Genomic DNA, 27,991 nt, shown 5'->3' with positions numbered 1-27,991 from the left:
TAGCATAGGAAATAAGAGTTGATTATGTTTTGTTTGAAAATTAATCGAAACAAAACAAATGTAAATCCGTTCCAATTGAAAACACTTTGAATTTCATCGCACTTAAACAGTCCTATAGGTAGAACCATGGGCCTTAGAAGAATAAAGATTGAAAACTATACAATTGCCATGATTTGTATCTTCAACTAGACATTTTTCTATTTCTAACTTACCTAATGGGATAGTACACATCTTGCGACTTGTCATTGCGTAAGAAATACTACGTTCGTTTATTCCTAATTCATAGGATGTGTCAGAAATGGGCGATAGTGCGATGTCGCGCGATTTACAGCATTCGCGCGGTTGTTCGAGCTAGTTCCTCCACTATGCGTTGCTAGATGTTTCTTTAAAGCATATTTCACAGCAAATGACTTGCCACATATGTGACACGAGAAAGGTTTTACTCCCGTGTGACTCAATATATGTATTTTTAATGTAGATATCAACGCAAATGTTCTCTTGCAAATGTGGCAAGTGTGAGGTCTTTCTCTGAAGTGAACTGATTTTAAATGAACGGTCAAAGCACATTTATAGGAAAACTGTTTATGGCATATTCTGCACGCGTGTGGTTTTTGTCCAGTGTGTACGACCATGTGGTTCTTCAATGTAGCTTTCAGCCCGAAACGCTTTCGACATATTTCGCAACAGTAAGGTTTATCACCAGTGTGTATCTTCTTGTGAGCCTTTAAGCTACTTTTCTCGGTGAATCGTTTGTTACATACATCACAAGCATGCGGTTTCACTCCCATGTGACCCTTTAAGTGCCGCGCCAAATAGCTTTTTTGCCGGAATCGTCGTCCACATATTTCGCAACAAAAACTTTCTTCCGGCCTGCCGTGACCTGGCATACCCATTTCAGTATGAGAGAGTAAATGCTTGTCTAGAGTTCGTTTTAAAGTAAATTGCTTCTGGCATATATGACACTGATGTTCTTTTATTCCCGCATGAAAACGTTCATGAGCTTGTAAAGTGTACCTAAACGCGAAAGATTTTTTACAAATATTACATGAGAAAGGTTTCTCTCCTCTGTGGTAGCGTAAATGGGCATTTAAAGTGCTCTTAAGTGCAAATTTCTTTTTACAAAGATCACAGGAATAAGGTTTTTCTCCCGTGTGTGACCGCAAATGGCCAGTTAACGCAGATTTATATGTAAATCTCTTTCCACATATTTCACAAGAGTATGGGTATTGCCTATTCTCATTATGAATTTGAAGATGAAACTTTAAGTGACTTTTATGTTTAAATGCCTTCTGGCATACTTGACACACGTGAGGTCTTTCACCCGTGTGACCCATCATATGCGATTTTAAACCGTTACTACTTCTGAAACTTTTGTCGCACAAGTCACACGGGTAACTCTTTTTGGGCTCGTGTTCCTTGCACAATTTGCAAGAAGATCCTTTATCCTTTTTCTTTATTCCCTTTTTCTCTCTCCTTGCGACCAGATGCGATAGTGGACTGTTGTCGCGATCATAGCTATCATCATGAATATCATGATCATCTCCGTTGGATTCTGTAGATGGCAGTCTGTGTGTTCTATAGACTGTGTGGTCTTGCTCATGCTCCTTCAAGTGAGCTTCCTCTGCAAAATGCTTGTCACAGATGTCGCAAGAATAAGGACCATCAATAGTCTCGTTAGGTGACACTTTATGAACCTCCATGTGTCTGAGTAGCTTACTTTTTTCCGTGAACCACTGGCAACAGAATTTGCACGTATGAATAATTTCAGTAGGAACTGGAATTTCGTCTTTAGCATGGACAGCGAACTTGTGTCTCTTGAGACTCTCTTCATTGTCGAAGGTTTTGTCACATTCTTGACACTTGTTTGGCTCGTCTTCGGCTTCAGACTCGGACACGAGGTCCGCCGCGGCGGGTGTCGGGGCGGTGAATAAAAGCCCTGTGGAAACAAAGAGGTGTAAGTAATCTAAAAACACTCATGATAGTCATGATATTTACTGAAACAGAAATAAATTGTATATTAACCTATGTCTGTAATTATAATTAATGTAGAGCATAAAATTACACACTTAAATATTTATTTATTGAATAATTCAGCTCTGCTTCAGTTTGAATTTCATATGTCCACAGACGTAGAGTCAAACCACGTTAAGTTAATGCCAATTTCTACGTTAAATATGGAGCTTATAAGGAATTTTGTGCAAAGTTAGCGTGATCCGAGTCTAATTACTGCTAGCGACGAGTATGACGACCCAGTCCCTACAGTGTAGTCCTAGAGTTAGCAACGCATTGTGAGTGTGTTTACGTTTCCGCTTACCATCTTGTGACCTATCCTTTGACTTCCTGTATCCGCAGGCGTCACAACTAGCGACGAATATGGAAAAACCTCCCTACAGTGTAGTTCCAGAGTAGGTAGCAACAAATTTAAGATGTGGCTGAATAGTTATATTTTTTCACCGAAAACAAACCTTTCCTTTAGTACAGGAGGCTTTTTCCATTGCCGCTTGCCAGTTATGAAGAAAAGTGAGAAAATATGACTATTCAAATAACAGTAAGTTTACTTTTTTACAGAAATTATACATTTAATCATATTTGAAAATTGATCTTAAGCCCTAACCCCTAATCCCTACCAATCAGCCCAAATAAGCCCTCAGAGTGCCTCAGGTTCTCTTAATATTTTTTATACAAAAGCACCTACTCATTTAAGAAAATAGAATGTCTTCCTACTCTTTAAACGTGCTACTTTTTAAAGAAAAATATTTTCCTATGATTACATGGATTACGGATATGAAAAGTAAAATATATTATTGCATGTATTTTCTTTCTATATTTTTCTTAAAATATTTTAACCCTTAATGCAAATTAAATTGTGATCCATAATTATTATTTTTTGACTTCATAGCTAAGCCTTTTCATCCGTGCTTGGTTGTACTGCGTATGATGTTGTAGCGATTGATTATTGTAACAGTTGTTATAAATAGGATTAAACTATTGACCTAAGGAGTTTCTTGTAGATTTTTTTTTGAAATTTTTCATTATTCGTTTTTAGGAAAAAGGGACCTTAGTGTGAAAGAAACCTCTATGCTATTGTTAACGATACGAAGATCCCAAGTCCCTGTAACGATACAAATTTTGTCTAATGGGTTTATAATATAAGTTCTACTAAATAAATGCTTGAAAATCAACAATACCTACTAATTTAATGAGCCTTATTAGCCATAACTGTATCATTCATTTGTGTTTTTGTTTATTAGATAGTCACTCTGTTATAGCTGAGAGCATTATTCTCACTCTAATAATAAGCACTTAAAAAAACGCTAACACTGTCACCTTTATACTTTTACATACAAACAGACACAGCATGTACGTCTCTTACACAGAGGGCCATACAATAGGATTTACGAAGACTTTTGTACATTAATTACTATGTCTTGAATTGTAATGACGGCTGAAATCGAATTAAAAGAGTCCATATTGCTTTGTTTCTAAATCGAGCACGACAAAAGAAATGCAAATCTATTCTAAATGAATTGTGTACATTTTAATAGTCCTTTGGGAAGCTGGGCAGGATGATAAATAATAACACTAAACCACTTTTATTACAGTAACTATAATTGTTTAAAAACAATATTTATAATAAGCATACATAACATATACGTTAGTTAACTGCAGCTTATTTAAAAAACGAATAAAGCTACTTTTCATACAATAAATGTGATCAAAGAAGTTTGTAGTGCAAAACGTCATATTTATAGAATTATATCATTTTATTCGCACTACGAATGACAACAGTGTGATTATCTTATAAGCTACGACATTGTACATATTTTATGACAATAGAAAGCACAATCGGCTATAAATATGTATTTATAAAAGGAAAACTTTGCACTACAAAATATTTATAACTATTTTAAAGAAAACCAATAAAGTTACATCTAAATTTAGATATCGAACATGAATAGGACATCAATTCAGATTCTTATATTGACAACTATTAAGTCTGATAGTTTCTGCATGTTGATCGTGTCTCTAAACCAGGGATGTTGCGAACATCCGCATCCGCATCCGCAACCGCGGAACTTCCGCATTATTTTCAACATCCGCATCTGCATCCGCATCCGCATAAAATCGATGCGGAGCTTATGCGGATGCGGATGTCGAACAATCGGTATGGATACTATGGATCGTCTTAGCGGCGGCGTAATTGCTAGGTAATTTCGTCATTACCTATAACGAAATCGTCTAGATCCAGAAAAGTCGGCCAAGTTTCTGTTTATTAAATATAACGCACCTATATTCTTGCTCAAATATTAAACGTTTCGTTTTTTTTTAAATAAAAAAATACTAAAAATGTAATATTTGACGTTTTTTAAGTACCTAATCTTGACATCCGCATCCGCGGATGTGAGCCTTTAAATATCCGCATCCGCGGATGTCAAAAAATCGGCATCCGCAACATCCCTGCTCTAAACATATAATACCTAATGTTTACATTGATGTGTTTGAATTGTAGGCTTATGAACATACATAAAAAAGTTAACTCCTAATAGGTATTGGAGCGCCATCCAGGTAAATAGGTATGAAAATAGTTTTTATAGATACTCACGAGTACCGCTAGATAGCGCCTCATTACATTAAGAATTGTTAGCGATTCTACCAGAATATAATCGACTAAATATTTATCATTATTTAACTACAAATTACTCTTAAGTTCCGCTAAATGGTAGATCACTGTACAAGTCATCTAGAAACGAGTTTTAACACAATATTGTACCGATGTCTTTCTGCTAACCATATTTTATGCATAGTCACCACTTTAAGATACACGGTGACTAAAATAGAAAGAGTACTTAATTTATTTTAAGTTTCTTTGATGATTAAGAACAATATTATGGTTTTCAAGGAAACTTTATTACATGATTACTATAATTATATACTTATACTTCAAAATGATTAAAAAGTGTTGGCAAATATGATGATTTATAATTACATTAACCGTTATGTATACTCTTTACGTAATTATAAGTATTATAACACATAACCGGGGCGCGACAGTGATAAAATATCGTCAAAATGTGCGCGCTAGATACTTAATGAAGGTTTCAACACACAAGTCGTTTGATAATATTATATAAACTTATCTTCTATTTCTAATTCATACACTGCGAGAGAAAAGGTCGATAGTGGGATGCTTGTACCCGATTAGCAGCATGCGCGCGATTAGTCGTGCTAGCCCCGCTATGGGTTGAGAGGTGTTTCTTTAATGCATATCGCACTGCGAATGCCTTGCCACAAATGTGGCAAGAGAAAGGTTTCATGCCCGTGTGACTCAATAAATGTATTTTTAATGTGGATATCAACGCGAACGACTTTTTGCAAACATGACAAACGTGAGGTCTTTCTCTGAAGTGAACTGATTTTAAATGAACGTTCAAAGCACATTTATACGAAAATTGTTTATTACAAATTCTGCAGGCGTGCGGTTTTTGTCCAGTGTGTATTATCATGTGGTTTTTCAAAGTGGCTTTCAATCCAAATTGCTTTCGACATATTTCACAAGAGTATTCTTTCTCACCCGTATGTATTTTCTTATGAGCTTTTAAGCTACTTTTTTCTGTAAATCGTTTGTCGCACACATCACAAGCGTGTGGTTTCACTCCGGTGTGACCCTTGAGATGTCGAGCCAAATAGCTTTTTTGTCTAAATCGCCTACCACATATCTCGCAACAGAAACTTTCCTCTCTAGTGCAATTTGGTAGATTGATAGCATCTGTGTGAGTGAGTAAATGTTTCTCTAAATTCCGTTTTAAAGTGAATTGTTTCGCGCATACTTCACACGTAAGGGATTTTTTCTGGCTGCGTGTTTCCGAGTGGAAGCGCCTATGTTTCTGTAGGGTATACTTGAATGCGAATGTTTTTTGACAAATTTCGCAGGAAAAAGGTTTTTCGCCCCTGTGAAAGCACATATGTGAGTCTAAAGTAGTCTGGAGTGCGAATTGTTTTTTACAAATTTCACAGGCATGAGGTTTTTCTCCAGTATGTGTCCGAATATGACGAACCAAGGCAGATTTTAGTGTGAATTTCTTATCACATACATCACAGTTGAAGGGATATTGCCTGTTTTGACTGTGGATTTGAATGTGAACTTTTAAGTGGCCCTTATGCCTAAATTTCTTTTGGCAAACATCACAAGTGTGTGGTTTTTCACCAGCGTGTATCATCATATGTGATTTTAAACCATTACCACTGTAGTATATTTTTTGGCACAGTTCACACTGGTAAATTTTTCTGTTTTCATCGTCATCCTTAAACCTCTCAGCGTTTTTGTTCGGGGCATTTATGTCATCACGTCTTCCTCTGTAGATATTGTGTTCGTCTAACTCGTGTTCCTTCAACTGTGAATCCTCTGTAAACTTTTGGTCGCATACCTCACAAGAAAACTGATCATCCGTTATCTCCTCCGTAACCTTATGAATCTCCATATGATTCTCTAAATCGATTTTTTCTGTAAACCACTGACAACAAAATTTGCATGTGTTAATTTTTTTGGCGGGTACGGGAATTTTATGTTTCGCATGTATAGCGAACATATGTCTCGTGAGACTCTCTTCCTGGTCAAATGTCTTGCGGCATTTCTTGCATTTGTACTCAGCCTTGTCCCTTGGCTCCGAATCGCTAGAATCATTATCGGATTCGGGGTCAGAGGCCGCGGCGGGAGTCGGCGCGTCAAACAATAGCTCTGAAAAAAAGTTATGGTGTAGATACTTTATTTTTTAAATTTTGCCGCTCAGTTGTAATTATAAGTGTAGAACAGTGGCCGTTATAGGTAATTTAACTAGCATAGAGGCAGACGCCTCCAAGCATGCGTGTGGCTTAGTCCCCAGAATTAGCAATGCATTTACTATTGAGATCGCATAAAGTCACTTATCATATGGAAATCTTTATGAAGTATTTCCATGAAGAACAAAAAAACGAAGTTGATTTTAGGAAATGTATAATATTCATGATTATATTTGCTAACACGTATATATTATTTTACCGTAATATAATAATAAAAAAATTATATGTTTATGATTGTGTTTATTTATTCCGCACTATGGGGCTAGCACGTAGCCAATATACCTATTATTGTTGTTTGAACGGACGCAAAATATATGTTAATTAAGCTACTGTTTTAACTACAACATATTTTATGAAGAAACTTATTTACTAAAAGATATCTGTACTGTATACCTTATGAACTAAACAACATATCGATATATAGTATATAGACATACCAATCAATAATATGTCATATAATAATGATATATATTATTTTACGACTGTTCAGAGAAATGTAACACTATCTACAAATGTTTTGACGAGTCTAAAATCGATAACAAGTCATTAGCAGCTTATTAAATTTAAATAAAGAGTCGCAGTTACATATGCCGTCGATCTCTTATTAATCTAACAGGGATAGTAGTACAAGTATACTTATTTTGTCCTCGCCACGCGAGAAATAATACATTGAAATTCTAATTCATGTGCGACATAAATGGACGATACTGTGGCACGCTACTAAGTGTACTAGTCCCACCGCTGTGGGTTGATAGATGCTTTTTCAATGCATATTTCACTGCGAAAGCCTTGCCACAAACTTGGCACGGAAAAGGCTTTACACCAGTATGACTCGACATATGAATTTTTAATGTAGATATCAACGCAAAAGATTTTTTGCAAATGTGGCAAGTGTGAGGTCTTTCTCTAAAATGAATTGCCTTTATATGAACATTCAAAGCACATTTATAGGAAAATTGTTTATTACATATTCTGCATGCGTGCGGCTTTTGTCCTGTATGTACAATCATATGGTTTTTTAAAGTGGCTTTTAAACTGAATCTTTTTCGACATATTTCGCAACAGTAAGGTTTGTCGCCGCTGTGCACTTTCTTATGAGCTCTTAAGTTACCTTTATGGGTAAAGCGTTTGTCACATAAGTCACAAGCATATGGTTTCAACCCACTGTGACCTTTTAGGTGTCGCGCTAAGTAACTTTTTTGCCGGAATCTTCTTCCACAAATTTCACAGCAAAAACTTTCTTCTTGACTATCTGGCATATCGATATTGGTATGAGACAATAAATGCTTGTCTAAAGTACCTTTCAAAGTGAATTGTTTTTGGCATACTTCACACTGATGTGGTTTTTGTCCCGTATGAAATCGCTGATGGGAAATCAAAGTATACCTAAATGCAAAAGATTTTTTACAGATATCACAAGAAAAAGGTTTTTCTCCTCTGTGATAGCGTAAATGGGCGTTTAAAGTACACTTAAGTGCAAATTTCTTTCTACAAATATCACAGGAATAAGGTTTTTCTCCCGTGTGTGACCGCAAATGGCCAGTCAAAGCAGATTTAAGGGAAAATCTCTTTCCGCATATCTCACAAGAGAATGGATATTCCCGATTCTCATTATGGATTTGAATATGATACTTTAAGTGACTTTTATGCCTGAACGTTTTCTGGCATACTTGACACACGTGTGGTCTTTCGCCCGTGTGCACCATCATATGCGATTTTAAACCGTTGCTACTTCTAAAACGTTTCTCGCACAGTTCACATGGGTAGATTGTTCTTGGTTTGTGTTCTTCACACATCTTGCATGATGAGTCATCCTTTTTCTTTTTTTTGCTAGAATTAGAAGTCGTGATATCCTCAAAGTCATCATGCTCTTCTCCTGTAGACAGTCTTCTATAAACCGCGTGGTCTAGCTCATGCTCCTTCAAGTGAGATTCTTCTGCAAACTGTTTGTCACATATATCGCACGAGAACTGACCGTCAATGATCTCATTGGGTGATACCTTATGAACCTCCATGTGTTTTTTCAAATCGCTCTTTTCTTCAAACCATTGACAACAAAATTTGCAGGTATGTATTATTTTAGTTGGAACTGGAAATTCGTGTTTCGCATGGACTGCAAATGTATGCCTCTTGAGGCTTTCTTCATTGTCGAATGTTTTGCGACAAGTCTGACACTTGTGTGGCGCCTCATCGAGTTCCGACTCTGACAGAATGTCCACGCAAGGTGTCGCTGCGGTGAATAATAGCCCTGAAAAAACGTTATTGTGTACTCTTCGACATTTGCCGCTCCTTTATCTTCACGGATATAAAACAGATGGAGGCATAACTTAAAGTATAGCCTCAGAGTTAGCAACGCATTTCCTATTGAGATTGCACATGCCAGTTTACCATGTATCTGGCAATAACAACCAAGATTTTCGTTTTAATATAGTGTTTACCTTTTGTTTTCAAGGCTAAATTTATTTGACATACAAAAACCTTTTTTGTAGTTTTCAGTTTGCGGCATTCCGCAATAATCTGATATTTATCAGTCCTTAAATTGCGGTTGGTAGTTGGTGGTTGCGGTTGACATACAAAAAAAATTTTGTTGTTGTTTGTTTTCAGTATGCGGCATTCCGCAGTAATGTGATACTTATCACTCTTATCAGTCCGTCAATTGCGGTTGGTATAACGGGACCTTAAACAAGACGTAACTAGTTTTACGGAACTTATACGGAACGAAATACCTACAATTTGAAAGAGCGATACATACTAGTTCCAATAAGGTCTAGTTTCCCCTCTGGGTTGGAAGGTCAGAATGGCAGTCCCTTTCATAAAAAGTAGTGCTTGCGTCAAATTTTTGAGATAAGGTTGCCAAAACACCAGGCTCTCTTGGTAAGCCGTGGCAAAAAACCGGGACCAATTTTACTTACAATGGTGAACACGAGAAGGATAAATAAAAGATACCTACTTGTTTACTAGGGTTGAAAAAAAACCGGTAAAGAAAAAATACGAATTACTATGGCTAGTTAAAGATTTCAAAGTATTGTCAATGTTGTCAATTGTCATCAAATTAACTACATTTTTATAAGCGTAAAAGCTAGCCTAAAAAAATACAGCATTCTCACTGCTTCTCTTTGCTTATGCTTAAATGACAACCATAGCCCAGATATTAAGCATTCAGGTCAAGTAAGTGATAAATAAATAGAAATATTCGGTGTGAATTACAAGAAAAACACAGTATCTAATTGAAATGTTACCTTAACAACAAAAACACTTTGGAATCTCTCCCTAAAAGCAAGATATAATTACTGGCCCACATAAATATTCCAATAATTCTACTTATCTAAATATGTGTGTAATTTCAAAGCTATTATCAATTTATAACTACACTATTAAATTGTTGACGATTACTTATTAACAAAACATCAAAACGCCACATCGTGGTTCCGTGTGTTGACATTTATTATGCCTGCAGCATCGCATACCGCGAGAAATGCCACATACTCTAATAAACTCTAATTCATACAGTGCGGGAGCGGATGATAGTGTGTCGCGCGAGGTGGAACCTGGCGGCTCGTTGAGCTAGCCCCGCCGCTATGGGTTAATAAATGCTTCTTTAACCCGTATTTCACTGTGAACGCCTTGCCGCATACATGGCACGAAAAGGGTTTTAACCCAGTGTGACTTAACATGTGTATTTTTAATGTAGATATCAATGCAAATGCCCTTTTGCACATGTGACAAACATGAGGCTTTTCTCTGTAATGTATTGCTTTAATATGCACGTTCAAAGCACATTTATATGAAAATTGCTTATTACATATCTTGCATGCGTGTGGTTTTTGTCCAGTGTGCGTAATCATATGGTTCTTGCAACTGGCTTTTGATCCGAATCGTTTACGACATATTTCGCATGAGTAAGATTTTTCACCCGTGTGCACCATCTTATGAGCTCTTAAATTTCCTTGTTGGGTAAATCTTTTATTGCATAAATCACACGCATATGGTTTCACTCCAGTGTGCGATCTTAAGTGTCGTGCCAAATAGCTTTTTTGTCGGAATCGCCTTCCACATACTTCGCAACAGAAACTTTCTTCTGGTTGGTCCGGTAGGTCGAGGACATCTGCATGAGAATATAAATGCTTGTTTAGAGTAGTTTTTAAAGTGAATTGCTTGTGACAGACGTCACACGAATAGGGTTTTTTTCCTGTATGAAAGATCATATGATTATTTAATGTAGACCGAAATGCAAATGGTTTACTACAAATTTCACAGGAATAAGGTTTTTCTCCCGTATGTATCCGCATGTGAAGCTTCAATGAATATTTTTGCGCGAACCGTTTTTTACACACACCGCATGTAAATTGAAATTGCCTATTCTCATTGTGTATTTGAAGGTGTGCTTTTAAATGACTTGAATGCCTAAATTTCTTCTGACACACTTCGCACGTGTGTGGTTTTTCACCGCTGTGTACCATTTTGTGCCATTTTAAACCGTTGCTAGTTTTGAAACGTTTTTCACATAAATCACACATGTGATTTTTTTCGTCCGTGTGAACTAGCTCATGTTTCTTTAAGTGGGCTTTCTCCGCAAACTGTTTATCACATACTTTGCAAGTCAACTCATCGTCACTTGACTCGTCGGATGTAACCTTGTGAATCTCCATATGTGCATTCAAATCACTAACTTCTGTGAACCATTGACAGCACACTTCGCAAGTATGAATATTACTGGTTGATGGTGGTACTATATTCATTTCGTTTATCACCACCTTGGACTGTAATTCATGTTTGGCGTGAATAGCAAACGTATGCCGATTGAGGCTCTCTTCAGTGTCAAATGTTTTTCGGCATGTCTGGCACTTGTATGGCGGCCCACTATGATCGGGCTCAGTCCGATTCTCCGCGGAAGCTGTCGTCGCGCAGTACTCGCGCTCTGAAAAAGTTATGGTGTACTTACTCCTCACCGTTAGCCGCATTCACGTTTTGTGTAAAACAGAAGATGTAATTTTAGTATTACATTTTAGTCCCAAGAGTTAGCAACGCATTTACGATTGAGATTACACAATATCTACTTACCATGTAGCATCTTGTGTATAGTTTGCTTCCCACATATAATGAAAATAACTACAATTTTATTATGTTAGCTCCTAAGCAGCATGTGGCGTATTAAATTCCGCCGACGGATGATTACGAATATAATTATTGATATATTTTTGTAACATTTTTCTGATTAATCTTTTATGCTGTACCTACTATTTTATGTTACAGATTATATTTCCTTTGTTGATAAATAATAACTAAAAGCTACGTAATCAAATTTTAACTCTCATATACGACGCATATTTGATTTGCGTGTTCAACGAGATTATTTACTACTTTTCATTCGTCCAAATCCAAATTAAAATAATTTATATGAGTATTAGTTTTATAACAATTATCCACATTCGACAAAAAAGCTGTATTGAGATTTAAAGATTTGTACCATATTGGTTGTTTTACAAAAACTAGATCCGCTTAATTATTTATCTATTCTTCTTACGATTTCTATCTTCTCAACATTTTTTATATAAGAAGACGCCACCAATAATGGCTATTTTATAAATCGATCAAGATCTAGCAAACGAAGGTAGTAGTTATTGAATGGCGTTATAAAGCCCAAGACGCTTTCGCATTGCGATGATCGTCGATACGGTAAAAATAATTAGGTTTCGCCTTAAGAGGTTGAAATATAAAGAAAAAGATAAAATTAATATTTTATTTTTCAAAAACACATGATTAATCATAGGATACAATATATATTTAAAAACAGTTTGACTATTGATTCATACATTTAAATAAACAAATTGTATATAGGGTAGGGGTAGACGATAAAACCCTGACCAACATTAACCACTTCTTTTAAATATCAACTTCGGTACAACATTCGGTAAGTTTAGTACGAGTACACAGGGTCTTAGATCGCGTTACGGTATTAAAATAATAATTAGGAACTGACGGTGAATGCCTTAGATTAGATTAGTTTTTTTTTAATTCATAAATAAATACCTGTGAAACCACAGGTTTTTGCCTTTTCGTTATATTACTAAGCTGGGTTGGAATTCCTATTATATCATCATCATCCTGGAATTCCTATTATATATTACATTATTTATTCCGTGGCCCATAATTAATTATGAAATTGTAAATATCAAAAGTTTTACTTACACCTACTACAATTTCAGTGTGAAACCAAAAACTGTACTTATATATCTTGACTACAAAGTATAAACAACATAAATACAACATACGTTATAATAAATCGTACTTTACTCTAAATTTTTCATTAATACCTATTTAAAATAAAACAGTTATACTGTTCAATTCTTATATCTGCACTATTTATTTCACATTTACGATCTTTTAAACGAGAAAACCATGAGATTATTTCAAGAACGTTCACTAACTAACACATTAGCAAACAATGATATTATATAACTATAGATAGGTTATACTCGTACTTGAGGAGCATAAAAAATACTTCCATATTTATTTCTGTGCCTATGAAGAAATCTGTTATGTTTGATTAATTTTCGCATTCCCTCCATCTTTGTCATACTCGTTGTTAAACATAAGCTAGTCTCTTTCTCTTTCGGTGTGCGGGAACTCGTTGGCACGTGCACATTGCTCGCTTGCCCAGGTGCGACTAAAGGCAACTTGTCCAATTTGTCACAAGGTACGCGCTTCAATTTTCGAACGCCTATAAACTATCTTGAGTTATAAATCATTGTTAGCAAAGAGCATTGAAGTATGTATTAATTAATTTATTAGGAACGATATGTCCTTGATAATTAGTAAAGGAAACGCTTTATCTACACTAATTTCAGTTGTAAAACATGACAACTCAGTGATGTATGCGTTATTTTTTAACTACGTGTGTGGCGATTGCTACGCGGAGTACTTATTTTATTTAATCTTTATTGCACATAAGAAAACACACTGTACAAAAGGCGAACTTAATGCCATAAGGCATTCTTTACCAGTCAACCTTTAGGCAAACTACGTGGCCGTATAGCCTCGAATATAGCCCATTGATGTTGGTGTACAGGATTTGTTTTGGAGAGTACTGGCGTAAGACAATTTTCTGTTTTTATATTCCGTTATCTTGGAATTAGGCACATCTATATATTTAACATTTATCAGTTTTTATGTAGTCTACAGAATACATTGACGCCTGCCTCGAAAATCAGAAAAACGACAGTTATTTTCTAGTTTGGGCAGTGCGACATAGAAGGGTGATAGAGATTCGAACGACTTGGGAACGGGCGGCTGGTTGTGGTAGCCCCACCACTATGAGTTAATAGGTGTTTCTTTAATCCATATTTTACTGTAAATGCTTTGCCACAAACGTGACATGAGAAAGGTCTTTCCCCAGTGTGGCTCAATATATGTTTCTTTAATGTAGATATCAATGCGAACGCTCTTTTGCATATGTGGCAAACGTGTGGTTTTTCTCTGAAATGAATTGCTTTTATATGAACGTTCAAAGCACACTTATATGAAAATTGTTTATTACATATCTTGCAAGCGTGCGGTTTTTGTCCAGTATGTATGATCATGTGGTTTTTGCAATTAGCTTTTGTTCCGAATCGCTTACGACATATCTCGCAAGTGTACGATTTTTCGCCAGTATGTGTCTTCTTATGAGCTATCAAGTTACCTTTTTGGGTAAATCGTCTGTTGCATATATCGCAAGCATAAGGCTTCACTCCCATGTGAGCCCTTAGATGTCTAGCCAAATAACTTTTCTGTCTAAATCGTTTTCCACACATTTCGCAACAGTAACTTTCCTCGGGTTGGTTAGGTATATCGATAACATCTGCGTGAGAAAGTAAATGCTTATTCAAAAGACTTTTTACTGAAAATTGTTTTTGGCATACTTCACACGTGTACGGTTTTTCTCCGGTGTGAAAACGCTTGTGTGCATTTAAAGTAGATCTAAATGCAAATGGTTTATTGCAGATTTCGCAGGAATACGGTTTCTCTCCCGTATGTATCCGCATATGAAGCTTTAATGACGACTTCTGTGCAAATCTTTTCTTGCATACTGCACAAGAGAAATGAAATTGCCTATTGACATTGTGAATTTCAAGATGAGCTGTCAAGTGGCTTTTATGCCTAAATCTCTTCTGGCATACTTCACATGAATGCGGTTTTTCACCGCTATGTACCATCTTATGCATTTTTAAACCGTTACTTGTTGTGAAACTTTTCTCGCACAAATCACATGAGAATTTTTTTTCTACACCGTGTCCAAGCTCATGTTTTCTCAAGTTATCCTTATCTGTGAATTCTTTTTCGCATATATCGCAAGTTAACCGGTCATCGTCTGAATCAGATGTCACCTTGTGAATCTCCATATGTGTAGTTAAATCACTTTCTTCAGTAAACCATTGACAACAGTAATCGCATGTATGAATCTTTTTCGCAGTAGGAGGTTCTAGAGTGATGTCATGTACTGCTCCTTTGGACTGTAGTTCGTGTTTTGCATGGATAGCAAACGTATGCCTTGTGAGACTCTCTTCTTGTTCAAATGTTTTTCGACATGTCTGACACTTGTACGGTGGGCCACTGCGTTCGGACTCGGACCGACGCTCGGTGGAGGCTGTTGACGCGCCACCTTCGCGCTCTGAAAAACAGTTATCATGTACTCTAAGGCCTCCTCATTGTGTTTTAGTAGTCGGTGTAAAACATTATATTCTATCACACGGGCAGTCATTGCATTTTGTCCCCAGAGTTGGCAACGCAATAACTTTGAAATTGCTCACGTCCACTTATCATCTAGTGAGATCTGTGCTCGATTGCCTTTTTCGTAGAAATAACAAAACAACTTTTTAGGAAATGTATAAAATGTTGCATGTTCGACAGACGCATATGAGTTTTGCTTATCTCTTGTATTTTCCTGGTACTTGTTATTATAATAATAATTATTATTTTTTGTTTGGCTTTAAGCTAATGGCTGGTAAATATACACATATTCCGTATTTAAAAATACAGCTTACATGTTTTTAAAACTATTGAAATGCATATTATATGTACTTAATACTTTATTGCCAACAAAATCACATACATTGTATTTGAGTGGTTACATTGATAAGTCGATAAGTATTGATAACAGTCAAAAACAACGAGAAAAAAAAAACTGATTTAAATTCCTATTTAAGATATACTAGACGAGAAGAATACTTTAGTCAAGTAAACAAATCTAAGTTCAATGTTGGAAAGTCTTCACCCATATTTGAAGTTAGGTTGTAGTATCTAAAACTTTCTATGTACCTATAGGATCGGTCATATAAATACTGCTTTAACGAAAATGTGGTTTATACCCAGTGTGGTGGTTTATGCGGTTCTTCCAGGGAGCTGTCTCTACAATTCATGACGTATTTCGCTTCTTTCCATTGTGTATACGTTTGTGGACTATTATGGCACGTTTTTTTGCAAATCTTCTGTTACATATATCACAAGAATAGGGCTTGAATCCAATGTGTCTATTTTTGTGTATCTCTACATTAGTTGAATTACTTCGTAAGTGTGGTGTTTCTCTGATGTGAAAGCCCATATGTGTATTTAAGGAAGACTTACGAGCAAATCGTTTGTTACATACATCACATGAATATCCTTCGCTCGTATGAGAGCAGCGCACGTGAGCATCCAGGGTAGATTTACGTGTAAAGCGACTCTTACACTTGTCACAAAAGTAAGGTTTGTCCCCAGTGTGTTGATGCATATGGGTTCTGAGGTGACCTTTATGTGCAAACTTCTTTTTGCACATGTCACAGGAGAAATTATACGGCCTGTTCTTCATGTGAGTTTGTCGATGAAAATTTAAATGACTTGTAGTTTTAAATCGCTCCCGACATACTTCACATTTGTGTGGTCTCTCATCCGTATGACAACGCATGTGAAATTTTAAATGAGAACTATTTTTAAACGGTTTTTTGCATACTTCGCACGATATTACGGTGTGCACTGACACAGACGTATGCTTCTGCAAATCGTGTTCCCCGGTAAATTTCTCTTCACATACTTCGCTACTGAAATTCTTCGAAAGTACCTTATGTATCTTCATATGTTTATTTAAATCTGATTCAAGTGTAAACCATTGACAACAAACATTGCAAGTGTGAATGTTTTTCGTAGGTACTGTGTAATCAGAAACGTTAGCTTTTTCTTTACTTTGTAATTTATGTTTTGAGTGGACAGCGAAGTTATGTCTCGCTAGGCTCTCTTTAAGTTCAAATACTTTCATACACGTCGTACAGCTGTACGGCGGCATATCGTCATCGGTCTCTAGCTCAACCAGAACCGTGTCCGCTGAGGCTATCACTTCGGTGTAAAATAGATCTGAAAAAAATAATACGGTGTATGGTACTACACGTAAATGTATGACCGCATAGTGGATTTCGTGGGTTAAACCAGCCGGTGCAAGTCTAGCGTCCAAAGAGTTGACAATTCATTTGTGCTTTACCAATAACTGATTGTTTTGGGGGTAAATGGGACAGAAATATGTTTCACGAAATAAAATATTGCCTCTCTTATTTAAAATTTAATTTTCAGGTGCACCTTGTGTGGTAATTATTTGACATTGTTTTGAACTAATATTATCTTATTTTTGTTAAAAACATGTAAAAGTTGTCTTTATTGTGTGTACTAACAGCTTGTCTGTTTAATTGTGATTTCTCTGCAAATTTCTATTTTACATATTTCAAAGGAGAATCGATAATTCCCCGTATGACGTATCAAACGAGTGTTTTTCATTAAACTCTTTTTTGCATCCTATTCGCCAATTGATAAGATAGTCTTGGGTTTTCAAAGGATGTTTTTTATGAATTGCAATGTGTTTAGGTATTTAAGACACTTTTTGATCGTAAAATTTGACAACAGAATTTGCAGGTACGGATAATTTTTTTTTTGGGGACTCTTTACCTTTAAAAATAACTGCAAACATATGTCTCACTAGCTAGACGTATGTTTTTAACATGCCTGACATTCGTACGTAATGTACGTATTATTGCACTCGGTTTCAGAGCAAAATGTTTCGGGAACGGATACTTCTCGGCAGTACAATAGTCCTGAAAGAAAAAACGGGTAATTTACTTACTGTTCAAAACAGATGATTTGATTTGAACGTAAGAGCAACGCATTTGCAACCTTGAGAATACTTATGCCTACTTACCAACAGGAGTCATGATGCCATGGTTTCCTCCAAATCAAATAATATCAAGAATTTTTAAGTCACTTGTGTTAGACCAGAAAGATGCATTAATAAGCAAAATAAACGTATTTACTGGCAACTTATTTACTAATTTGACGACGCTGCCAAATGCATTAAAACACCGACTTTTGGCGGCAGACTGAAAATGATATGGCTGTATGAAGCAGCTGCTGCGAGAACATGCACTACTCCGGGATAAGTGGCGGGAGAGGCGAACATACACGGGAGGACAGACTGAATTAAGACTCGTTTCATAATACTAAACCAAAAAAAGTATAAAAATACACTTACCTCTTCTTTCATGCATAGCTTCATTGTATCCTTACGATACGATAGCACTTTACGATTTTAAATATAACACTCCCGTTAAACTCATTGAGTGTCCGCTATATTACTACTACTAATGCTGTAACATGTTATTCGTTTTAAAACATTTTTCTCGTCCACAAAACTAAGATAACAATTTTCATACAGAATTTACTCCTGACAACCGGCATTCTACACAAAGTGTAGAGACTTTTCCATTAAGGTAAACTGTAGAATACCAACACATTCCATATACATATATACTGTTATAATTCATCATTTCCCTAACAGTTACAGTCCTCTTATGTTTGCACGCCCGTCTGTTATATGTGTGTATATATGTCGAATTCGCATAAACCTCAGTACTTTTCAAAATACCACTAATGTGATTATATAAATTAGATTATATAGTAGGAAGGCATGGTTCACTGAAGATGTAGAACCAGAAACTCCTTAGCTTAATCATTAGGTCCGCTTTACAATAATCAACACAGTTTTACAATAATCAATCAACATAGTTTTCAGTACCAACACTAGCTGTCAAGATGTCAAAATTCTATTAAAGCTACGAGGCAAGATCTTTTTCTGATGTATACATATTGTATCGCTTGCTCTGGGGTGGCAGAACACCGGGCACAACTCTTATAAATTATATCAATATGGGTTGTTATTGTCATTTACTCGTACCAGCTGTCAAAGTTGTGCAGGGAATATAATACGTCTCAGTATTATATTCAATAAAATAAAGAAACTAAAAAAACAAAAATATTGAAATATTTCATGCAGTTGTTACAGTCAGCATCGAATCGGTATTGACGTCAAAGTGGTCAAAAGATTATTGACCACTTTAGCAGTCACTATCTAATTAATTCTGACGATACACAGCTGTCTCAGAGGGAAATATTTCATAGCAAGGATTTCGATCCAGAGCGTATGGAACGCGCACGATTCGCACGAAATATAATTATACATTTATTCGTAAGTCGTTGCATCACCTTGTATATTTCGCCTAGATCACATACTAAACACATCCGATGTGGAAAATAAACTAAAATATACCTTTTTTTTTAAATATAGCACCGGTTTATAAGAATTACGATTAATATAACTAATTATATCAATAATAAGTTCATATATACCTACTGCAATGTATGCATATAACTAATATTTGGTTGACATAAACAATTACTGCAAGCACGATGCCCCTAAATTTGCTATATGTAACGTTATCGCAATAACGTTATTCTCACGATAAACGCTTAAACCACATAAAAGTTACAGCACAATTATAATACTGTAAATAAATATATTAAATTAGTACCTAAAAAGTAACGTTATTAAGTAAACGATATATCATCGTTAGGTATAGCTTGTCGTTTTGCTCTAGGCCTCTGGCGCTATCATCGAATATTGTAATTCTTATGAGAATAAAGAATCTTTAACCGTAATACACAAAGACTTCCAGTGGCGTAACAGTGACTGAAGAAAATTAAAACAGGACTCGCTTGGTCGCAGAGTCCACCATCGGACAGTACAGCAATAAACACTATCAACATACTTTACCGTTTTGTAACGTTATTAAATACCGTTATGAAGTACACAAATAACTGAAACCGAAAGAATAGCTTGGTGGTTCGGGTCCACTTCCACTACCATCAGACAGTATCACAATTATCACGATGAATATACATTACTGTTTTGTAACGTTATCAAACACCGTTATGAAGCACACATTTTTGGAACCGCAACATAACGTTATCATAACGATATTTTAATAACGCTATCAAGGCTTGCATGGAACTATGCAATCTCAAGATTTCACATGCATTGCCAACTCTGAGGACTGAACACGGTATGCTTCTATACTAAAATGTCACCGGCTGTCATACCACACCAGAACAAAACACTAATACTTGTTTGGTGACAACAAAGGTAACTAGAATATTTAATTATACCCCGATTTGTAATAATATTTCAAAAAATCTACTAATTTGATATCTTTTTTGCCTAAAATTAAATTAGTAATTACTAAGAAAAAAAGAACACACACACAATAAACAAGAAAGATGACGTATCAGGCAAAATATTATATGCTATTTAATTTTTATTTCTATAACAACCAATAGCAAATTTACTTGAAAGGTACTAATATCTAATCAAATACTCGTATTTTTTGAGAAAATAGAATCTTATTAAATTGTACAACGGGACTTAATCGCGTATCTAATACAATTTAATAATGAGTAAAAATCGTGAAAGTTTAAATCAGTGTTAAAATATAATCTTATCATCACATTGCAATAGTTAGTTACAAGTGTTACAACCAATAATAAAACTATCCGCGGCCAAACCGTTATCCCCTTATTCATAAAACTTAGCAACCTCTTACAAACCTCTGTTAAATTTTGTCTATTTCTAACACATAAATGTCAAAATGTACAATAGGGACGAACGATTTTATTAACGGTTTATTATATTTACAAGACGATTATAAATAAAAAAAATCAGCGAGACATCCATAGATTTCTGGTATATTTTTTGGAATCTTACTACAAATTAGGGTATCGTTTTATTTTGGGTACAATTTAAGCAAGTACTAATAGTTCAAAATGTCATTTAAATAAACGTATCAAATTTGCGTTATTACTATGTCCCCTATAATTATGATTATTAACATTTTAGGGCGTTACCCGTTTCCAGGTAACTTCTTCATAAAAATCTTAAAAAAAAATGTAACAAATAAAAATAGCATACATTAAAAACTAAGAAATGTAATACTTTGGTACCTAACACGTGAGATTCGAAAACGACGTAGTTTCTAAAATCGCTAATATCTACCGTCTTACGCCGTTACAGATGTAGTGCATATTTGTTTTCCATCGTGTTTATCGGAAACGTTCGTATTTGTCATGCTACTTCAGTCAACCTCAGTACTTATTGTACCGAGACTGACTGAAATAGCAACACACGTTCGTACGTTTCCGTGAAAATACGATGGAAAATAATTATGCACTACATCTGTATCACACTGATGGGAATTAGATTCCCACGAGAAGACAGTCTTAAAGTAACTCTTCGATGTTCGTTGTGCGTTCGTGTTTCAGAGTTTTAAATGTTCAGTTGACGGAAGAGATTTCTTAATAACCCCTAATTAATATCATCATTCAGTACTTATAGTAAGTAACAGTTGATCAGCCTGACATTTGTTTTTTTTTTCAAATAGACATTTTATGTACGTGAGACCAAAAAATGTTAGACTCATTCTCTATTAAAAGCCGCGTTTCGTTGTAGATGGCGTTACACAGAAATAAACACATTATACATCACTACATAGTGTAAAACAAAGTCGCTTCTCGCTGTCTGTCTGTCCCTATGTATGCTTAGATCTTTAAAACTAAGCAACGGATTTTGATGCGGTTTTTTTTAAATAGATACAGTGATTCAAGAGGAAGGTTTATGTATAATTTGTTAACCCGTGCGAAGCCGGGACGGGTCGCTAGTATTTCATATGGCCAAATATGGCACATTAACCTCTGTTCTGTTTGAGTCTCGTCATGTCATAAATAAATCATAAATCATTAATTTTTCGTGATAATTTTTCGTATACATACAAAAGTAACATTTTAAGGAAATTTAAAACTTACAAATTAATATTTATGTCAATCAAAGAATGGGGAAAAGTCCGTATATAGCCATAAAAAAACCAGTATACAGTCAAAGATATATTGATTGCACTAGATGAGTAGTCTAAAACAATTTAGAGCTTCTAAATCAGTCTAAAAGAATTTGTCAGCTACACGAGATTAGACTACACGCGGTTGCTCTGATTGTCAAAAATGTACGTTTGTCACTTCAGTGACGGCTAAATGTAACGGCGCAGTGCAGTGCCACCTGTTTCGATTGTCAAACTAGATGGCACGTTTTTTTCTTAGACGTTACCTCCCTTATAGTCAATAACTCTTTCTGTTGAAATATTGAGTCTGATTGAAATGTTGCTGCCACGCCATCTATAACGACGAGAAACCTAGAGACACTAGATACTAGTTTTTAAAATAGTCTGGTCTCGGATTGTACCCAAAATAAAAGTATGCCGGTTTAACTGAGCGCCTAACTAGACCCTATCCTCGTTTATTCTACTTTTGTGCCGTATTCAACCAAAAGGATACAAATTATGGTATGTTGTTAAACATGAATATTTAATTAAAAATCTATCTGTCCGACCACCGACAACGGGGAACCTTTTGCTTGTTGACGACACTTTTGAATTATATTTAGTACTTACTTGACACTAAATCGCCATCACTCTCCGATTTGAATTCCTTTTTCGGGTCTTGACCTGAAACAAATAAAATAATTAGTGGACAAGTAACATGTTTTAATTTTAGGTTACTTTTTATTGTAAGTTTTTATTATGTTTATGGTTTTAATAAATAAAAAAAAGTAACATGTAGTCCGAAATTTTTAAAGTACCTATCCGAAGTTAACGCCTTACTGCATGTAATAAAAAATGTTTGTTGAAATTTGAACTTTAATAGCTGTTGATAGAGTTGAATATCATATCCGCCATATATGGCTTCGTATGCGGTAAAGCAGCGGTCGGCAACCTTTTAGCAGCCAAAGGCCACATAGTAGTTAACGAAGTTGACGCGGGCCGCACTTTGTTAATATTTATGACTTTGGGGGCTGTCCATAAATTACGTCATCTATTTTTGACGACGACGACCCCCCCTAAAATCATCCAAAAATCATGCTTCGAATAACCCCGTTTCCTCCTACGTCTTGCTACCATCATCCGATGTCCAGACCCCCCCCCCCCCTAATTTGAAATGACGTAATTTATGAATAGCCCCTTATCAGACATAGTCGTTTGGCAATATTACATACAAAATAGCCAGGGAGGCTCGCGGGCCGCAAGTGACAGGATCACGGGCCGAGGGTTGCCGACCGCTGCGGTAAAGGGTTAATTTAAGAGATCTTCTTCAAAACATAAGGACATCTTAAGAAAACTATAAAGCTTAGTCTTAGTGCCACATTGATCCCTCCTAGCAGTCCGAATAGGTGGCGTGAAAACCACTTATTTGATCAAGTCTGAAAAAGAAAACCTTTTTACTATTTTTCAAGCACTACTCTTACTTTGAACCTTATTCATAACCTTATTTTTAATAAGATTCACTTTTTAAAAATTTTACGAAATGGCGGGGCCATGGGGTTCGCGAGGTCTACAGCTCACAGAGCCCACTACTAATATGTCAATTTCAATATGTTTTGTGTTATATATTGACATGTGTGGGTAGATAAGATCTGCGGGTACCCCCAGCTCGGTTCTAGCTAGCAAACCAGCACACGTACGTAACATTTTGTTATTAAAATAAGGAAATATGAATATACTAACGTATCAAAGGCTCGGCGCTGATGGGGTCTTCCTCAACAATCTCCACCTTAACAATATCTGGCTTTTTATCTGAAACAATTAAAAATGGCTTATGGTATTTATAATATTAGTAGCGTCATAAATAAACTACATAGTATCAAACAAAGTCGCTTCCCGCTGTCTGTCCCTATGTATGCTTAGATCTTTAAAACTGTGAAACGGATTTTGATGCAGTTTTTTTAGGGTTCCGTACCCAAAGGGTAAAAACGGGACCCTATTCCTAAGACTCCGCTGTCCGTCCGTCCGTCCGTCTGTCACCAGACTGTATCTCACGAACCGTGATAGCTAGACAGTTGAAACTTTCACAAATGATGTATTTCTGTTGCCGCTATAACAACAAATACTAAAATCAGAATAAAATAAAGATTTAAGTGGGGCTCCCATACAACAAACGTGATTTTTGACCGAAGTTAAGCAACGTCGGGCGGGGTCAGTACTTGGATGGGTGACCGTTTTTTTGCTTGTTTTGCTCTATTTTTTGTTGATGGTGCGGAACCCTCCGTGCGCGAGTCCGACTCGCACCTGGCCGGTTTTTTTTATAGATAGAGTGATTCAAGAGGAAGGTTTATGTATAATTTGTTAACTGGTGCGAAGCCGGGGCGGGGCGTAAATAAATAAATTAGTTATTACCTTTTTCAGCCAGCGCTCGCTCCAGCAGCGACTTCAGGTCGACCTGGCTCTGCTGCACCTGATTCTTGAAGTCGTTGGCGTCCCGCAGGCGGTTGACGCACACCTCGCAGATGCCGCACTCGTCATTGCCGAGATTTAGCTGCGGTTGAAACAAGAGTATGCTTATAGTGTTTTAACATTGTTTAATCCGATATCGGATGTCGGATACAATTGATCCTTTGTAACCAAAAAGTGCCTTTTTTTATTATTTTATACATTTAATAACCTAGTGTTTGTTGTTCAAAAGAAAGCGTTAGTACAAACTAAAAGACCTTGAAAAAAAACGAACTATAGAATATGCCTTATGGCAGGCATATTCTATAGTTCGTTTTTTTTTAGCATTAGAAATAAGGTATCAATCTTGATTTGTCTTTTAATTGAAAAACACATTTTAAAAATAAGTTACAGCAAATATGTAACAATTATGAATCTAATACGATCATTTATATTCTTCTGCTTTCATAAGTAATTGTTTTTGATTTTTAAAAAGCGTTTTTCAATTAACTTATCCGATCCCGCGACCCGAAAACTAATTTTTGAAAATTTATTTACGGCTCCTATTTGAGCCCTTGGGATATGACAGGTTAAAAGACATGTCAAGATCACTTACCTTCTTGCAATTTCTTTCTAATGCTAAATAAAACGAACTATAGCAACTAAAAGGCCTTGATGCCATAAGGCATTTTCTAGCACATGACCATACATGGGGGTTTTCAGTGCGGGAATGATTTTGTGTATTTATAACTTTGTTTATTGTAAAATAATTACCAAACTATGAATTAAACATAGGTAGTAAGGTCCAAATGTGCTTAGAAATGTTAAATTAGTATCGTTTTTTACAGTTTTTACCTGTTATTTGGCTAGTGTAAAACATTCCTGCACCGAAAACGTCGATTCATGCACATGACATGATATTTTCGGACAATATGCAAACACACTTCACGCACGCTGATGGATAAGAACTCGTGGGCATGCAATTGGCAGCTAGCGAGCCGCATCATGCATCATTTAATTAACCTTTTAACCGCCAGCAATTTTTGATCGAGCGTGCTCGTGTCGCCACCGACAGTAATTGTACCACGCAGAGTAAGGTTGGCATAGTTACGGGAGTTATAAATGTGCTGTAAAAACCAAATCAGATCTTTGTCTTATTTATCAGACTGTGGCGAAATGAGCTGGATATGTAATGTCTTATATATCAGACTCTGGCGGTTAAAGGGTTAATAAAATTGCTTTTGAAGGCAATCATAAGATTAACAGTTGTTGTATTGTTAAACCACTGAAAACAGCATTTATGGCTCTTTGAAAACTGGTGATTTTATCTACAGTTGTTTATACCACGTGTCCCAAAATTCAACTTATCGTTGAAAAAAAATAAAAATAAAAATATCTCAATTTATTATGGAATTACAAAAAAAAATTAAAATCGACACCCCTAGTGGTATTTTTAACAACCATGTCTAAAAATTTTCAATTATTTTTTCCTCAAGTAGTCATGAGCAGGTCCATCTTCTGGTGCCAGCTTATCGTTGAATTTTGGGACACATTGTATACTTAAATCTTTTATTTATATCAATTAAAATATATGTTAATTGGGTTGGAAGGTAGGTATGTCAAATACTAACATAATCTGTCATGTTTGTTTATATTATTTTACATTTCTATTGAACTCTACTTTAAATTGTATTGAATTGCAGTTAACTCGTCCGATCCCACGACCCGAAAACTAATTTTGTTGTTGTCTCCCAGTATGGTTCACCATTTGAGCCGTGGGAGTTGAAGTGGGAGGTTTTGAAATTCGTGGGAAATCTGGAAAATTTATTTACGGCTCATATTTGAGCCCTTGGGATAGGACAGGTTAATTGTCTATTAGTTTATCAGTTTAGTTTTCTTTCCTTCTAATACACACATAATTTATGTTAAAGAATAGTTTTTTTTTGTTTCAAACTACTTTTGCAAGTGCCTTTAGGATACCTAAATACTTTTAAGAGTTGTCACAGTAATTTCAGTGTTTTGGTAATGTTTGAATAATCAGGTTTAAAAATACTTTTTAAACAAGTATAATTATTATTCGTATTCGGATAGAAGTTCTGTTAACTGTGAACATAACATGAAACATAAGCTATATAATCCAAAAAGAAATTGTTCATGTTAATATTCATAATTATTATATTTATATGCCTATTGACTTTGATCCAGATTTTTGATATTAGTATGAAAACTAAATGTCGTTAACCTTAGGAAGCCTTTTAAAGTACTCTAGGATTAAGTGGAGACCTAAAAATCCTAAAATAAAGAGATGAATAAAGCAAAATTAGGTCAATGTTACCAGTATGAGCCATAAGTTTGTTTCTCCTGTATAATATAGTAAAATGAAACATTTACACGTATGTCGAAGCACTGTTTGAGCATTTCCCAATAGACTTCAGTTTTTCCAACAGACTCGTACATCGTCTTGAGACCCTTGTCCGGAGGGCGTCGCAGGCAGCAGCGACAATTATGTAGGGCCTCCATGGCCTGTACAGCAATGTCAGTCATGGTGGCTGTCACTTCACAACTATAACACGAATTTACAATATATTGCGACTAAAAATGCATAGCTTGAATCGTAATATCATTTTGAGAAATCTAAGAATCCATCTTTGCGACTTGATACCGTTCACTGACAGCGTTCAAAATGGCGTCGGACGCGAGGGGAGCGTTCGAATCTCTCTCTACCAAGAAATAATTATGACGTTCCGTTCCTAGCCTGCTAATGCTAACCGGTTTTGTAGAAACCTCTGGAGTATCAAGAAATTCTAAACCGGCAACATTGTAGCACTTGACATACGCTTAGCCAATAGCGTGAGGCCTTTTAGCCAATATTGCCAGACTAGAAAAACATAAAAAATAAGATCGATATGTTGTGGCAAATGTAGGATAATGAATGGGATTCCAAACAATACTTGACAAAAACTTGGCTAAAATATCGGTAAACTTTCTATGAACGTGAAAGTTACATCACTATAGTAATTAAAAAAAAATCAAATAATCATAAATAATAGACGATATTCACGCGGCAATTTCAAATTGTTTCCAAGTGCAAACAAGTGTTTGCAGCTTCTTTACGCAATTTAATTTGAAAAGAATTGCTCAGTGTTGTTTTAGGATAACTATTGTAAAGATAATGTAACACTAAACAAAAATAATTATCATATTCTACTGCCTGCTGTATACGTCGCCTGGCAAATACAAAACGCGGGTAATTATTCTCGAAAATGAAAAGGGATTAAAATTGGTTGATCCGAACCTACATTCATTGTACTTTTTTAATAAGTAAGTACCTAGTTCAGAATATTCTTTTAAATAAAACACTGCAATACGGTAAAATAAAATTTAATTCGAATTCAACAAGGTTACAGACGCCTAACAAAGCTATATTACTCATTATCCATTTTATCACTTTCTACTTCAGTTCAGTGTGGGAACGATGTAAGTGCCCTTCCATTATTTTTAAATTTCCTCTACTTAAA

The 27,991-nt window shown here is 35.7% G+C and overlaps 1 protein-coding gene across 4 annotated transcripts; it reads right to left on the bottom strand.

Annotated features, from left to right (window-relative positions):
* Positions 1 to 16: 16 nt before the first annotated feature.
* LOC134659663 (gastrula zinc finger protein XlCGF57.1-like) lies at positions 17 to 27,202 on the bottom strand. Of its 4 annotated transcripts, none has more exons than XM_063515340.1 (5): positions 26,865 to 27,196; positions 24,441 to 24,579; positions 23,772 to 23,840; positions 22,662 to 22,715; positions 17 to 1,936 (listed from the first exon to the last, which is right to left on the bottom strand). In XM_063515340.1, the coding sequence occupies exons 1-5, from the start codon at positions 27,015 to 27,017 to the stop codon at positions 276 to 278; spliced, it is 2,076 nt and encodes a 691-aa protein (XP_063371410.1). In that variant the 5' UTR covers positions 27,018 to 27,196; the 3' UTR covers positions 17 to 275. The 4 variants fall into 4 exon arrangements, with proteins under 4 accessions (XP_063371410.1, XP_063371411.1, XP_063371412.1 ...); XM_063515341.1 differs by lacking the exon at positions 17 to 1,936 and adding an exon at positions 5,137 to 6,736 and having other exon boundaries at positions 26,865 to 27,189; XM_063515342.1 differs by lacking the exon at positions 17 to 1,936 and adding an exon at positions 7,351 to 9,085 and having other exon boundaries at positions 26,865 to 27,202.
* Between the last annotated feature and the right edge of the window lie 789 nt (positions 27,203 to 27,991).

Source organism: Cydia amplana, chromosome 25 (genome assembly GCF_948474715.1).
Source record: "Cydia amplana chromosome 25, ilCydAmpl1.1, whole genome shotgun sequence".
Lineage (NCBI taxonomy): Eukaryota > Metazoa > Arthropoda > Insecta > Lepidoptera > Tortricidae > Cydia > Cydia amplana.
This window is presented reverse-complemented; position numbering and strand designations above follow the sequence as displayed.